Source organism: Capricornis sumatraensis, chromosome 10 (assembly GCF_032405125.1).
Source record: "Capricornis sumatraensis isolate serow.1 chromosome 10, serow.2, whole genome shotgun sequence".
In the NCBI taxonomy this organism is placed as follows: domain Eukaryota; kingdom Metazoa; phylum Chordata; class Mammalia; order Artiodactyla; family Bovidae; genus Capricornis; species Capricornis sumatraensis.
This window is the reverse complement of record NC_091078.1, coordinates 96,241,049-96,257,726: the sequence shown is the minus strand read 5'-3', so window position 1 is coordinate 96,257,726 and position 16,678 is coordinate 96,241,049. Positions and strand designations below refer to the sequence as shown.

Below are 16,678 nucleotides of genomic sequence, written 5' to 3'. Positions count from 1 at the left end.
TTATTTTTCTAAAGTGCATATCCCAACCATACTTCATCCTGCATTCTCCTTTCCCATTAAAGAAAAAGACTTTGCATCTCCATCACTGCCAAGAACTACAGACCCACAATTCTTCAACCAAGTCTTGGGGTGAGACGTTTCTAAATTTTGAATTTTTCATATTTAGAAGGGCAATATGGTGCAAATGCTAAATACTCAGTAACACACACATTGGGTCAACAGTTCTTCAGTAAAATAAATCAACAATCACACCAAGTAGGATGAAGACTACACAACTTCTCACCAGTTCAGTTTAGGTTTTGCCATCAAATGAGTCTGATTTTTATAACTTTCTGAATGGCAATTATAAAATCCTTAACCCAATGTCAATCTGCTATAAACACACAATCACAATCCTTAACCCAATGTCAATCTGCTATAAACACACAATCACATTCCTCTTAATACTTTCTAAGAACCTTTTGTAATGCACTCAAGTCTGATTTTTCCATGACCAATAACCATGCTGTTATCTCAGAGAAATAGATTGAGCCCCTCCTGATATAAAAACAAAACAGGCTTTAAATTAGGTGAGGAGGGGATTGGCTGAGTTATGGCTTCAAGCTAAACTGTAGGGCCAGACAGCAATTTGAATTCTATAGTGTAAATTTCCTAAATAATTTTGATAACTTGGTTAGGTACCACACATTTTTACAGAATTTGTTTTCTTAGACAAGTAAGTCCGCCTCTGTGCATAGTTTTTAGCAGATAAGGAGCCACCAAAGAGTTTTAAGATAATGCTACCAAAAAAAAAAAAAAAAAGATAATGCTACCAGATTACAATGAATGCATTATATACACAGACTTTTATTAGCCATTCACTATAAGCAGGCACAAAACAGTTCTCCAGCCAAGAAAGAGAAGTAGAAATAATTCAACTGAATAACTGTACTGCTTCTGCTGGATCAAGATCTTTACAATATTTTGGAAAGATAATGAATAAATTTCCATGCAGAGAATATAATCACAGCCTGAAAAAAAATCACTAACTCAGCATACTTGAGAAAATTATTTTACCTTGTAATTCTTCAAAGGGATTAGCTGCACAAAAGAAACAGTGATGACTACAGCAAGCTTTCTACCACCTCTCAATCACTCAAGAAATAAAAGCATTTAATACCAGCACAGCTTTGGACATGACTTAATTTTTACTTTTGTACTGCATTCATTATTTTAAACACAGAGGACACAACAGATTAGAAGTTGAGTTCATAAGACTTACCTTGTTAGCATCCATATGCCTCAATTATGTAATCCAGTTGAAATTTTATATTATTTCTCTAATGAAGTTACAAATCAGTATTGTTTTCGTACATATGACTATTATAAAACCAAAAACTGTCTAGTCTTTGGGAAACTAAACTTGAAATTTTACAAGGAAAATTTAAGACTCATAAAAATCCTGTGAATTTCATTATGAAGAACAATGATCCTAGTGTACATAATAACTTACGCCCAAATTTTAAGTTTTGTCAATGCTAGTTTCTGTGGAAAGGAGTAGTGTCAATTCAAGAGGTATAAAAAATATTTTGGATGAAATATGGGTACAAAATGTCATACTGCAGATAAGAAAAAACTTCAATTCCCAAACCACTAACATAAAATTATAAAACCCAAAGCATACAACCACCCTCAGCCAAAACAATATCCTGTAATTCAGGATATTAAGCCATGTTTCCTTCACTCTCCCCTGGATGTACATCATCCACCCTTCCCCCACTTAGATAACCTCATACTTAAGGCTAAGTCACTTTCTCTCAGGCCTTCCCTGACCCAATTTAGATCAGGCCCCTTAAGTACTCTGAATCCGTAACATTTCTCTCTACCTCACTCATCACACCCCTCCAAAGTTTCTTCCTGCCAAACTCCAATTAGTTTAAGAATCACATCTCTTATTCATCATTGTTGGACAAGCACAGGCCCAAGCATGTAATAATTAAGTGTTCAAATAACAAATCTGAAAAAATACATTTCACAAAGAAACTTTATATAACCAATTTGCTGCGTGCAAATTTTTAAGAAAGTGGTTACAAAAAGATCAGCTGTGTACACCAGTGGTGAGCTATCTTCTAAGACACAGTTGTTGTAATTTAAGAATACAGAAACCCCTCACAAAATCAGGAACTGCAATTATCTATAGAAGGAGTGTTAAAACTCAAATCCTCCCTATGAACTTATTCTTATTTTAGCCAACTCTGTAAGTCTAGCTGGGCAGCAGCTAAGTGCACAGTAGTTTAAGAAAATGCATGCGTAAGTGAGAAACAGGTGTAGCCTATGACAAGGAAGTAGAAAACCCTGTAAATCAGGCTCAGAAATGTAAAATGGGGAGGCAGAGAAGTGCCACTCAGGCCAGGCCAGAGTCCTAACGCAATTCAACATACTCTAAGGACAGACCTTAAAAATCCTTTAGGAGCAAAGACCTCATTACACAAGAAAGCTTAAGGCCAGATACAATGACAGAAAAAGATACTCACTACAGGAATAAAACAAGTTGTAAAGCTTAAAAGATGCAAGCTTCAGTTATCCAGAACACAACGATACTATCTTGGTTTAGGATCTCAAGTTTTCTACACGAGCCGTATTTCCTGTCCTTAAACACACACAAATGAACGTTTACAGGATGCCCTACAATGCACCCTCCTGAAGCAAAGCTATCAGAACTATAAAACTGAAAATAAAAGTCAAAATACAGGCTTTCCTTCAGATAATCCTAAAAGTAACAACCAAACTAGAATCAGATTTTTCTTCAAAGAATAAACATGGCTGAAAACAAGTGTAGATTTTCATAATAAGCACTCCCTTCTCCAGTACCCTCCTCCATACTGCTGTTTGGTCTTTTTGTTAAAATACACATACAAATGGATACAACACATACTTCTTCCTTAAGCCAGAGGAAGAAACTATGTTTCAATGCAATGGGCAGGAATCTGTCTTACCAACAATCTGGCTCACCTGTATCTAGGACTGTGCTGAGCACACTGGAAGCACCAGTAACTACCAGGGGAAGTAAACTGAGAGCAAAGGCATTTATGAACTCTGCTGGGAACCGGGTGGCAAGGAGGCCCCAACCACCACCTGTCCATTTGCTCAGAATGAGCTTGAGCCTGGTACTATCAATATTATTCAGCCATCCTGATCAAGCAGTTGCCAAGGGTCAGTATCAGTTCAAGGGACCTTGGAGACCAAAAGCAGCAGGCCGAAGGTACATAAGCAGAGAACAACAAAGCCTCCGAAACACTGCCAACAAGGAATCATCCCAGATTTAAATTCTTTGCAGGGTAGGGGGCCAAGAAATACCGGGAGAGAACATACCTCCTGGCTTCCTAATAGGAGCATTGTATCAATGACTTCAAAATGTAAATATTTCAGGGTGAACTTTAAATAGACGCACAGAATCAGAATTGGACTTTGTGCAACCTAATTCTCCACTGACATTGTCCCCAAGACAGTGCTTGACTTGAGAAATGACACACAGAGGAAAATGAAGCAACAGCCCCAAGCTGCTCATGGCCTGCTCAGATGTTCCAGCAATGACAGTGCATAGCCAGGCACGCTTCATTTTGGCACAAAAATCACTATTCTTCTCAAGTTTCCACAACTAACAAACTGAAAACTCTTCAGGGTCAGGCCTCAACATATATTTTAAAAAACATTTTTTTTAGTTGAGGTGAAATTCACATAGTATAAAGTTAACTTTCAAAGTGCATAATTCAGGTTGTGCAACCACCGATTCTATCAAATTCCAAAACATGTTTATTTCCATCACCACCAAAGAAATCTCATACTCATTAAGCAGTCACTCCTTAGTTTCCCCTCCCCTCAACACCTTGCAGCCACCAATTTGCTTTCTGTCTCTACGGATTTACCTACTCTAGACACTTCATATAAATGAAATCATATAATATGTGGCCTTTTGTGTCTGGTTTCTTTTACTTAGCATAATGCTTTCAAGGTTAATCCACACCACAGCATGTATCAGTGCCTCATTTTTTAAAAATAGCTAATAATATTCCATTGTATGTATGTACACTGTTTACCCATTCACCTGTTGATGCACATTTGGATTATTTCCACTCTTTGGCTATTTGAATAGTACTGCTATGAACATTTATGTACAAGCAATTGTGTACCTGTTTTCAATTCTTTCAGGTATATACCTAGGAATGGAATTGCTGGGTCTCACGGTAATTCTATATTTAGCTATTTAAGGAATTGCCAAACTATTTTCCACAATGTATACTTTCAATTATACTGTACAATTATCTCGTCAAATAACTACCAAGACATATTGTTAAGGGGAAAGAACAGATGTATAACAGTGGGGCGTGCATTAGTCTGTATATAAAAAAGGGACAGGGTATCACTAGAAGGATACATATGAAAGTTACTTGGTTTATATACAGGAAACAGGTATAAAGGTTTTCTCTGAAGTGAGAACCTTGGGAGGCTGAGATGAGAAAGGCTTGTTGTTTCCAAACTCAATCACTTCTGCTGTGCACTGAACATCCACACTTTACCAACCCGCTTGCCCTAAAATACCTTTAAAGCTCCAACAGAAGCCGAAAGTCTGAGAGAAGGACTGTACAAAGTTTACTATCTTAACCATTTTTCAGTGTCCAGTTAAGTGGTATTAAATACCCATACTGCTGCACAACCATCACCACAGTGTATCCAGCAACTCTCCATCTTGTAGTCTAAAACTATACCCACTGCACATTAACTGCCCTCTGGCGCTAGACTATTCTTGCTCCCCGCCCAGCCCTTGGCAACCAGCATTCCACTTTGTCTCTACGGTTTTGACTACTCTCAGTACCTCATGGGAAGTGGAATCATATAGTATTTGTCTTTTTGTGACTGGCTTACTTCAGTTAGAGTGTTCTCAAGGTTCACCTATGTTGTAGCACGCTGCAGAATTTCCTTTTATTTTAAGGCTAAATAATACTCCATTGTATGTATATACCATAGTTTGCTTATCCATTCATCGGCTAGTAGACACTTGTGCTGCTTCCCTGTTTCAGCTCCTATGAATAATGCTACTGTGAACACAGCTGTACAAATATCTCAAGACTCTGCTTTTAATTCTTTGGGGTATTAACCCAGAAGTGACATTTCTGGGTCATATGATAATTCTATTTCATTTTTTAAGGCCCTCTATACTGTCTTCCATAGTGGTGGTATCATTTTACATTCCTGAGAACACTTGTTTAAAATACACAGCCATCTGAATGGGTGTGAGGTCTTACCTCAGTGTAGTTCTGACTTTTATTTCACAGTCCTACCAAGTATACATACTGTTTTTAAGTAAAAAACTAGTTAAAAATAGAAAATCTCAAAGCCTCCCAAACAAATGCTCTGTGTCTTGACTGGGTGGCAATTACACAGGTGTATGTGTGCTCAGCCACTTGGTCATGGCTGACTCCTTGTGACTCCAAGGACTGAGGCCGCCAGGCTCCTCTGTCCACGTAATTTTCCAGCCAAGAATACTGGAGTGGGTTGTCATGTAGTTACCAAAAACCTATTAAGCTGTTATTTAAATAAGCCCATTTTATGCAAATTATACCTCAATAGAAGTGATTTTTAAAAAGCCTTCCAAAGTAATTCCAGCTTTAAGAACTGGATCTCATGTTTGGGAACAGACAGGTTTGGGAACCACTGTTCCAAAGCAACAAGGATTCAGTACAGAGATGTGTTTCTCTCTCCCAAAATTAATTCTTAGGGTGCTATTTCCCCCTCCAAATAAAATTATCTTTCAAATTAAAGTGTGATTACTAGGTACCACAAATGATAACTTGAATAGTGGAAGTTAAAGAGCTGCATCTACTTGTCTGGCACTGAGGCTAAGTAGTTCTCTTACTGCACCTCCACAGCCCTCTGTTATCCCCATTCTACAGAGAAGGGACTAAGTTATAAAGGGGTCATAATTTCTATCCAGTCATAACATGTCGAGTGTAAGAGCTAGTACTTAACTGTCAAGTTTTCTCCAGAGAGCCCATGCTCTTACTTAGGATATTTTGTTGCTTTCCTTTTCTGAACTTAAGACTATCAAAAGATAAACAGAGTTCCTTCTGAATTACTTTAAAAGTCAAACAAAAGACTTCACCCAAAAAAGAACTTTTCCACAAAAAACACTGTAGTATTTCCAGCAAAACTGCCAAATCGTGTAATAAAATTATCTCACAGCCAAAAAATTGTATTGTTATAACATTAAATATCCACCTTAAACATACTTCCTTAGGCCTCAAAACCTGAGTAACAGTAGGGTTATGTAAAAGTATACCAGAAGATTGGCCCAACATTTGCCCTCTGGGCCCACGGAAGAGGCACCAGAGGACAACTAATCTGCACTATACCAACTCAGATACAGCTGCCATGGGAATAAGGTAAAAGTAACAGAGTACATATAACAAAAGCAGAACTTTCAACCACATGCTTAAAGTCAAAGCAAACAATTTTTCAAGTAGTGGAACTCTGTGTTTTAGAACTGCTAGGAGCTTCAGAAAATAAAAAGGTATCTTCATTTGTCCCTCTCCTTGCAAAAACAGATCTGTTTTTAATGTGGGAACTGCTTTGGGGAGGGGGGGGGGCCTACTATTAAATTGACAAAGCGGTTCAAAACATTTTCCTGTAAGTTTTAGGGACTTCTGCCTTAGGGACTATGGTAAGGGTGCAAGGTGAGAACACTTAATTAATGGAAAATAATACTTCTAAAGAGTAAGTCTGAAAGATAAATGAAGTTTGCATATAGTTCATACAGGATAAATAAATGCTTTGTGATTGAAGATTCTTCAGGTACAGTTAAGACACACGAATGTGTATGAGTTGGCATGGATTAGATATTGTTCAAAACCCCTTCAGTAATAAAAGGCAGTGGCAGCAAGTAACAATAGGAAAAAATCTCCACCCCATGGATCTACTTTTCTGTCCATTTCTTGGAGAGTGCCATCTCTGCTGCTACTATTTACTAATGCTTAAGAGTAAAACTAAATGATTCCATCGTCAGATAAAGGCAGAATCACTACTACAACCCAAGAATGAATCTAGACAACTTGTGATTAACATGGTCTCATGTTTACCAAACTATTATTCATGATGTCAGTTAACATGTATAAAAATGATGGTAAAACCTTAGTCCAACATACTAACTCCTACAGTTAAACAAAGCACAACAACAAACGTGTGCTTCTCCTATACAGTCAGGCGGCAGTAAAAAAATTCATATAACTAAACTTCCTATCAAAATCCTCATCATTCTGAAAGCAAACAGTCACTATATAAATTCAATGCACTGATATCCTAAAAGAAAAATACACCTGAAGAATCTACCAGAGTTAGAAGAAGTATTTCCAACAAGGGAGAAAATTAACATGCATTGAGCACTATGCTCTTCACATATTTCATCTAAAATGCCTATGAAATAGAATCTTCATTTCACAGATGTAGGTCCTGAGTTTCAAAGAAATTAAATAATGTGCTTAAAGACAGATCGATAACTAGCTAGGCAGACAGGCAGGTCATTTTTGGCAGAATTCTATTGTAATTATAGGGCCATCAGCCTTTCCAGTTAAAAAAAAAAAATTCTGATTTAAGCAAACCTACAGGTCAAAAGTATAACCTTACTTTTGTTTTTAACTCAATAATGTAAAAACTGAACTGAGAAAACCCTAACACATAGTCTGTCCTTTTTTTAAAAGAGGCCATCAATCAAACCACTTTAAAGCATCACTCGAATCTGCTGAAAGGAGAAATTCCAAGCCTAATGGGACTGCAACAGAGAATCATGGCCAGCAGTGCTAGTCTAGCTGTCATCCTATGTCCAGCAGTTGCATTGGCTAATCTCTTGCCACAGGTCATCAGTATTTCCTACTAGAATAAAAATGGGCAGTGATATTAACCCTGGATGTGCTTTCTACTTTCTCTTCGGTGATACTGAGAAAAGCAGATGAAATGATTCAAAATGTTAATGTTTTTAGGAATAAAGGCAATGTAAAAGAAAGAAAAAACTATCTGAGGGCAGGGATCGCCTCTGTTTTCTTCAAATGTGTCCCAAGACAGCACCTGGCACATAGTAGCTATTGAGGAACTATGTCTTCAATGAATGAAAAATGACAAGCTAGCTTGGCCACTCCTCTTACCATGCTAAGAAGTTCAAAGCCAACCAAAACCACTACCATCATGTGACTTCCCTGCCAGGTAGCCCATCTCACCAAAAGAGAATATCCATCCTCTTAAGAGCTCACTTCTTCATATATGGAGTTCCCTCTGACCCAAGGAGAACAAGAAAACGTAGTCAAAATAGTACCAAATCAGGATACTTGGTATCAATTAAATTAGATGATTCTATTTCCTTTATTTGTAATCAGTTTAAAGTATCTGAATAGCCCCAGGATGGGCTGTTACACCCGCTATTAACACTGCTCCCACTCAAACCAGTACTACAGCTGACTCCTCTGGCAAGAGGAAGAATTATCCTCCAATCTTCATTCTCTGATTGAATTATTTTTTGTTGACAATCAGACATACCCACAGCACAGGCTGTGGTAAGATGTGTGTAAGGTGACCGAACTAAAGAAAAAATGAAAACGTAAAGACATTAAAAAAAGAAGAATTTAGATGAGAGTGACCCAGAAGTGAGAGAAATATGTGTAAAATGCGGTAAAGATATCTTCTTAAAGATTAAGAGGTTAGAAAATATATTGTCAACTAAGAAAGAAATACTGGTAGAAGAGAAGAGAAAAAGGAAGTTACAGGAGTATCATATAGAGACACGTAGGAAAATGAGACCAGAGGGGAAAGTTATGGAGTAAGATAAAGATCTCAAGGTTGGTGGAAAAGAAAATCATTAACAGTACTGCACCTACATTTCCCTAGAACTTACGTTAATATGTAATACACAATAATTTCTCTTCCATGGACAAAGAGGAATGAAAGTTATTTACATACCTTACAAATGTGCTGCAAGACCCACGGCCTGTATAGCAGAAGTTCTACAAAGTGCCCTGAACTTCTCAGATGAAAGGCACTATAAAAACACACACAAAATAAAACAAAATCAGGAATTATGTCTATTCATTTCATGGGGGAAAAAAAGCACAAGATGTAAAACGGGTTTGCCCAAAGATCTGGTAAGTAATTCAGAATCCAGAGGAGGAATAAATGCAGAATTTAATTTTAATTGACATACCATGAAAGTTACAACTTTTAAATGTTTTGGCCTCCTTCATTCAACAAAATGCACAGTATTAACCTTATTTTCTGAATGTTATAATGCTGCCCTCTTAAAAGTTAAAATCAAAAGCAGATGAATTTTATGTAAATTTTCCAAAATTATAAACATGCAACACACAGCATTATAAACACACAGCACAGGTAAAAGAATTTTACACTGAACACCTGTATGCCTACCACCCAGACTACCATGAACATCTGAATGACCTGCTTTATCAAATTACATTTCCTTTTTAATACGGGCATTACAGAGACATTGCAGGCTAAAAGACAACTGTCCAAAAGCCAATGGCTTCAAAAACACAGGTTGAAGTTATTAGGCTAAAGACATTAATAATATGAAAATCTGATACTTTTGTCAGAAATGATCAGTATTAGTTTACTGTTTTGAAGGCAGAGTGGATTCAGACATATCCCTTACTCTTGGTGAATGATTCTAACTGTTCAATGTAGGATCGTATAATCATCCTCATTTAAAAAAAAAACCTGATGATTAAAATAAAAAATCCAAAAATTTCCCATGTCCTAAAAGATCCTACATGTGGTCCCTGCCCACCTCTCTAATTTCATTTTACCTCCTACTTTCCCCTTCACTACACTGAAACCTTATTTCACTGGCTGCTTACGTTCTCTTTCCCTTTACTGAAATATTAAGATGCTATTATAAACATGCTTAGGCACATTTACTTTATTCATCCTCTTTAAAAACTCATCCTGCTATCAACTACAAACTGGCTCAGATTTAAGAGTATCTCATGTTTTTGATGATTATTTGCTATAAAAATGTATTCCAAATCATGTGGAGGAAGCACCAATAAACTCAGACCAACACCCAGAACGAGCAGCTTCGATGTCTATCTGATTTTTGGTCACATGACTACCATAATTACGAGTATACAAGGCCCTTATTTAATACTACAGCACCACAGATTAAAAATGAGTCACTTGAAATAGGAGTTTTATAGTAATTACTAACTTCAAACTGTCTTGAAAATTTTAATTTATTAATCTCACAAGTATTTAACAGTGAGCATGTCCCCAAAGAGCAGACTATAGGAAGATACATTAACACAAGTTTAAAATTTGGTTACATTAATGTGAAAGTGCAAGCAAACAGTTCTACAGCCCAGGTGCATAAAGGTATAAACTAAGTGGTAAGGGAAGAAGAAATTCCCTTAATTCCTTTTTTCTCCTTTCAATTTCCTTTTAAACTACAAATATGTGATTAAAATCCAGTGATTATGTTCAATCCCTTTTAAAATTATCACTACCAGCCTGAGGTGCTATCTATAGAAGCCCAGCAAATCCAAATTAATGCTTTTAAACGTTGAAATATCAGTCTTCTGGCAAAGTTAACATAAATCTCTCAGCTCCACAACAAAGTAGCAACCCACCTCCTAAGTCACTGCCTGGACTCTACCCTATGAACAAGAAACACCTGAACATCTACGTTTTTACTCTCCTAATAACTTACACCCCCACATAGCCAGGTTAAACTCTTCTTTCTCCCACACCATGAAACATATAGGATCTTAATTCCCTGACCAGGAATTGAACCTGTGCCCTCTGCACTGGATCTGCAGAGTCTTAACTCTGAACCACCAGGGAAGTCTCCCAGGTTAAACTTTTAAAAAGAGTTAACTGACAAGGAATCAGGGCTAAAAACACTCCAGCAAAACCACTACCACACACATATGAAACTGTATTCTTGATATTTGCTGTTTCTCCCCATCCCACCTCAGATCAATAGTCAAAAGAGCCCACAGTTTCCTGTTAGAACCTATCAGGGCATAATTACATTGGATTTGGAACAGGGGAGCCTGGTCCTGCCTCTGGAAGAAGCTGGGTCCCTCGAAAAGGTCATAACATCTAAAACCAGAAACTACACCAGGCAGAGATCCTGTATACTCCTTTACCTATTTCATTCAACTGCTATAGGATCATTCAAATTACAGAAAGGAGAGGAAAAGCTAAAGAATTGAACTTTTCTTGGAAAAATTTTTAGATTCTCTCAATACATTAAAACACACACACAGCAATACATAAAAGGAGAAGCACTGGAATAAGCTGAAAGTCCTGAATTTTAGCTGACTCTAAGCAAGCTGTTTGGGAGGACATGGAGAAGATCTTACAGAGAAAATAGTTCTGGCTGACACCTGGCTAGACATACAACTGTGGGAAATTTACTGAAGTCTCTGGGACTCAGCTTCCCATCTGCAAATGAGGTTGGGAATACAAGTCCTGAAGATTCCTTTTAGGTCTAAAATTCTTGATCAATGAAAAAAATTAGTGGATTCCTAATCTCCTCTTGCCTCTATTATGGATTTTTATGAGAACAGAGGCTATAAATCTACGACTAGACTTTGACTAAAACCAAATTCCATGTTATATATATTTGTTTGTTTTTAATCTTACACATTTTATGTCTCCAAGACCCACCCACCAGTGCTCTAAAAAAAAAAAAACAACTACTTAAGGCAATTAATCAAAAGAGATCTTTCTTAATTATCCTTTACAATTAAGAACTAATCTTGTATTTCAGTCCAAACAATGTCACTTGTGCCAAATGCTCAAAACAACATCTCTCGAAATTGAGCCATCTCTAAAGTGACAATCAAGCACTGGTACATAAGCATTACACATCTGGGTGTGTGACACTAAGTGGCAGAAAAATTCTCACCACAAACAACATTTACAATAATTTTTTTTTTAAGTATTTTCCCCCCTTCAGATCTGGCAGGAATACAATCCCATTACACACCTGCAAGAAAGATTTATTTAAAAAGACTTAAAACACAGAAAGAGTCTAACAAGTTACCAACAGAGGTAAAAATGTTAAATCAGGACTATTAAGAAACACGAGTGAAACCAACTCCAGGTAAAAAGAATGCCAATTTTCCATTATAAACTACTAAACGTGGTTTTGACCAAACTGACTGCAAATAGTGCCATTTAATGAACTTGTAACTGGATCTAATAGGTAACTAGGCACAGATGTTTAGCTGATGCCTAATCAAGGTAGCAACTTAAGACTAAGCAACTTATCACTTTATTGTGATCCTACAAAATTTAAATCATGAAAAAAAATGTTCCTTTCAACCGGAAAATTCCCTTCAATACCGAAGAATCCTAACCTCTAAGATTTCAACACTATGCTTTACTTACAAAATCTCAAAGAATACTGCATTAAAAAAGAAAATACCCAAAACATAACTGGACTTCACGCAGTATAAAACGGTGATTCATGTTTCATATTAAATGCAAAAGCCAAAATGGAGTTGTAAAGAGTTTCTTTCCCATTTCAACTCCGACAGCCACGCGCGCTTCACAGGGGCCGGCTGCCCGACGGGTCGTGGGGCCCAGCTCAGAGCCCCCGCCCTGCCCGGCGCGGCGCGGCCCTAAGAGAGGAAGCGACGGGGACCGCGGGCGGGCGGCTTGGGCTCTAGCAGGCCTGGCCGGGCGGGGGAAGGGGCGCGGGAGGCCGCGGGGCGCGCTTCCGGGGACTGCGCGGGCGGGGCCGCCGCTTTGGGAAGCCGGGCCTGGGTCCCCGGCCTGGAGTCGGGGTCAGGGGCCAGGGTCCCGGTGCTGGTGCTGCCGGCCGAGAGCAGCAGGTGGGGCGCGGCCGCGGCGGGGCGGCGGCCGGCGGGTGGCCGGAAGAGTGCCGGGCGGGCGGGCCCGGGGCGCCCGCGGCGCTAAGAGGAAACCCTCTCACTCACCTCAGGCGACGACTCCGAGTCCGGCCTCTCCGCGCCGAGGACGCTTGTCCTCGAGTCGCAAGCTCGAAGACTACAGCGGGTGGCTGAGGAGAATGCGGCTGACTAACGAGACAACCGACGGAGAGCGACGGGCGGGGAGCGCGAGAAACCAAGAGCGGGCGGCGACGGCGGCGGGAGGGCGGGGAGCGACGTGCGCGTCCCCGCGTGCCCAGCGGGCTCGAGCCGGCGCCAGTCGCGGCCCCGCGCACGCGCGCGCACTCCTTGCTCAGCCACGATTGCTCAGGAGCGCGTCCACACCCTAAAGTCAAGGCGCTTAACCAATCATTGCAGCCGCGTGGGGCATCACGGGAACTCCAGGGCTATAAAAGACCTGGTTGCTATTTTATACTCCTCGAGTCACTCCTCCTTTAAGTTAGCAGGGTGGGGCTAGGTGCGCGTGCGCGGTTTTGATACTCCGCCCCAAACTGCCAACTCTTCGCGCAAGCGAGGTAGACGCTCCTTGCTTAGGTTTACGCGTGCGCACTAGTGGACCTGGGCCCGGAAGACCAGACGCTTGCGCAGTGGGGACAACGGTGACAGTACCCCGGGTGAGGCGCCGGCCAGTCATGGCGGAGCCTTGGTCTGGGCAGTCCTTGCAGGCTTTGCCGGCCACGGTGCTGGGCGCTCTGGGCGCCCTCGGCAGCGAGTTCCTTCGGGAGTGGGAGGCGCAAGACATGCGCGTGACTCTCTTTAAGCTTCTGCTGCTTTGGTTGGTGTTAAGTCTCCTGAGCATCCAGCTGGCGTGGGGGTTCTACGGGAGTACGGTGACCGGGCTGTATCACCGCCCAGGTGAGACTCCCCACCAGTTTCCGTGGGCCGGCCACACCCCCTCCGCCATAGACTGTACCTTTGGGCTCTCCCGAATTCCCCCCCCCCCCGACTACCACTGATCCCTTGAGAAGCTCATCACAACTTAATGCTGTCCCCCTGACCCATGTCAACATACCATTTCCCACCTGAAACCCCACCAGTCCACCCATCACGTACAAATTCCTTTGAACCCCCATCAGACAATACCACTAGTCCCTTGTCCAGCAAACAATACCTCTGACCTGCGCTGATAATTGCTCAGATACCCACCCCCAGCCTGTTGCATTTCTGAATGTGTTCCTGCCCCCAGGTCTGGGCGGCCAGAACGGATCCACACCTGATGGCTCCACGCATTTCCCTTCCTGGTGAGTAAATCTATTCTAATTTCTACCCCATGCGCTTAGTAGGCAGAAGCCACTCCTGAGCTGAGGACAGGGGAAGGGAGTTCTCAAGGTAGGAGTCCACCAGCTTAGTGGCATTCGCAGCACATTCCAGGGCCTGCAGTAGATCTCAGACTTCATGACACTGATGTCTGAATAGCCCATCCATAACCTGTTCAGTAACCTGTGGGGCAGATGCTATTATTGTCACAGTTTCAGAGATGAAGTGGCAAGTCTGTAGGATTCCACTCCACTGTAAGCCCCTCAGTTGGAAAGGCAGGACTCTCTGTCCTTAGTGCCCCGACTGGCCTCCTCAGGATCAGCTCCTCATGTGTAAAACATGAAGTCACTAGTCAGAGCATTCATTCAGGTGATCTCTGAGCTCCTACCACATGGCAGGGTTCCCACTGGGTCCAGAGAACAACACCCCAGGCCCTGCTCAGAGGGAGAGCTAGAGATTTAAAGGGAGGGCAGGCAGCAGTGCAGAGGTGAGGGCTGTCGGAGCAGGTGTCTTCCAAGTCAGACACCTAAACAGAGGGCAAAGGTGAAGCGGTGTACCAAGCAAAGAGAATGGACAGAACAACGCCCGGAGGCAAGAACAAGGGTGACATATTGGAAGGATAGACAAAGATGTGACATCAGAGGCCAAACATGAAGGCATGGAGGGACCTGGAACACCCTATCCAATAGAGAGGGCACAAGGCCAGTTAGGAGGCCTGCCACTGCACAGGTTTCTGTCCCTGGCAACTGGTGAAGGATGGGAGCACCATGCACAAAGTGGAGGAGGAGGAGGAAGAATAAGCCTACAGGTGAAAGGTGGTGGACTTTCCCACCGCAGTGAGGGCTGTGGAAGTTCAGCAGAGAGGTCTAGGTTATAGTGTGGCCTTTCTGAGCCCAGCTCAGCCCCCAAGAGTAGACTGTTGTACTGTCCATGGAATAACTCCTCTTCTCTTCTGTCACTTTCAGGGAAACAGCAGCAAATGAACCTCTCAAAACCCACAGAGAATAAGGGAAGCCAGCAGAGGGGTCTCCAGGGGTATCACCGGGTCTCCTGGCTCCCACACTGAGTCCTGTTGCTGCCCAGACCCCAGGGACAACAGCAGAAGGGATGGGGTTGGGGGCAAGGTGTACCCCAGTGTTCGCAGGGCTGGGCCTCCACTGCCCTTGGCCTTGCCTTCAGCAGCCCCAGGCATTGGGCCAGTAAAGAATTTGCCTCTACCCTGATCTGGGTGCCTTAAGGAGAGAAAACCTCCTCCTCCTTTCAGGGGTCAGCTCAGAAGCCTTTGTGGTTGGGGAGGCCAACAGTCCATTTTCTGGCTTGGCTTCTTCCTGTTCTTCCTCCCATCTCCCTGGGATGTGATCCTGTAGAGATTTGTCCCTGAGAGGAAGCCTGAGGTTGATCACCTCTGAGATTTTTCAGGCAGGTCTGTTTTCCCCTGAACCTTGAGTTTGCTGTATTTCTTTGCTTTTGCTTTGCTGGCAGGGAGCCAGGGAATCCTGTCCTGGACACAGCCTTATATTCTGTGGCTCCTTAGCTGTCCATTCTAGTATAAGATGGGGCAGCTGGCACCCTCCAGACATGAAGGCACCAAACACCCACCTCCTTTGACCTCTCCAGGTGGGAGTCAGGCTGTGTAAGTTTTTTTCCCAAGCATCATACTCATATACCTCTTAATCCCCCCCAGAAGGAAGCTGGGTACCTAAAAGAGGCTGAGTCTCAGGGGTGACTTCCCACCCCCACTGCCTAAGTGCCCATGGGGTTGTGCATCTGTGCCCCGCCAGTCACAGGGACATACTAAGCAGCTAGTGCAGAGCAGCCCCATCATGCCCTGCAGCCTCCCCACTTCCCATCTTTACCCGGGACCAGAGGAGCTTTGTCCTGCCCGTATGCTAGGCAGCCCTGCCACTTCCACAGTGGGCCACACGAGCTCCAGATGAGCAATGTGGGCCCAGACCTGCCTCCCTCCCCGATGGTCGTACTTCTGCCTGCTTCTGCTGGGCCAGCAGCTACCTCAGTGTCCCACTGCTTGCTTCCTCTCTGGTAAATGTCACATTGCCATCTGGCAGCCTAGGCCATCTTTGCACTGTGCACTGGAGTAGGACTGTGCTGAGCACGTGCATGAGGACTAGTGGTGGGATGATGGTTCTGCAGCCCCAGGCCCGCCTACTGACAACAGACACCACACTCACTTCACAGTTGGTCTCACATTTCACCCCAGGCTCAACTGAGGATGTGGCTTATTAAACCTGAAAGTGCATCAACTGTGTGGTTATTCAGACAGGACGGAGTGCGCATGCACAGCAGAAACTGGGGAGGGAACACCCTGGGGGCCGCTGCCCCTGAGCACCCAGACTTGCAGAGGTGGAGAGGGGATGTCAGCTTCCTACCAGCAGTGATGGTGCCAAATAGGGGCACCACTTTAGTTCTTAGAGAGCTGCCTGCCTCAAGGGGAACCCACTCTGAGCCTC

General features: G+C 42.4%; 2 protein-coding genes across 2 annotated transcripts in view; one reads left to right on the top strand and one right to left on the bottom strand.

Moving 5' to 3' along the window:
• RHOA (ras homolog family member A) overlaps positions 1–13,143 on the bottom strand; it is a 50,458-nt gene extending 37,315 nt beyond the window's left edge. The window contains exons 1-2 of the mRNA XM_068981571.1: positions 12,981–13,143; positions 8,980–9,058 (exon numbers count right to left, since the gene is read on the bottom strand). The gene's annotated coding sequence lies outside the window, so the exon portion shown is untranslated. The remainder of the gene's footprint in view (positions 1–8,979; positions 9,059–12,980) is intronic.
• A 294-nt stretch (positions 13,144–13,437) lies between these two features.
• Positions 13,438–16,413, top strand: TCTA (T cell leukemia translocation altered). Its single transcript, XM_068982719.1, has 3 exons — positions 13,438–13,808; positions 14,140–14,194; positions 15,176–16,413. The coding sequence occupies exons 1-3, from the start codon at positions 13,586–13,588 to the stop codon at positions 15,216–15,218; spliced, it is 321 nt and encodes a 106-aa protein (XP_068838820.1). The 5' UTR covers positions 13,438–13,585; the 3' UTR covers positions 15,219–16,413.
• Positions 16,414–16,678: the final 265 nt, after the last annotated feature.

Bases quoted from the DNA above. Each gene is read 5' to 3' on its own strand.
- TCTA (XM_068982719.1), top strand. From the start codon at position 13,586: ATGGCGGAGCCTTGGTCTGGGCAGTCCTTGCAGGCTTTGCCGGCCACG. The intron at 13,809-14,139 runs GTGAGACTCCCC...TCCTGCCCCCAG, and splicing joins CGGGCTGTATCACCGCCCAG to GTCTGGGCGGCCAGAACGGA. The intron at 14,195-15,175 runs GTGAGTAAATCT...TGTCACTTTCAG, and splicing joins TCCACGCATTTCCCTTCCTG to GGAAACAGCAGCAAATGAAC.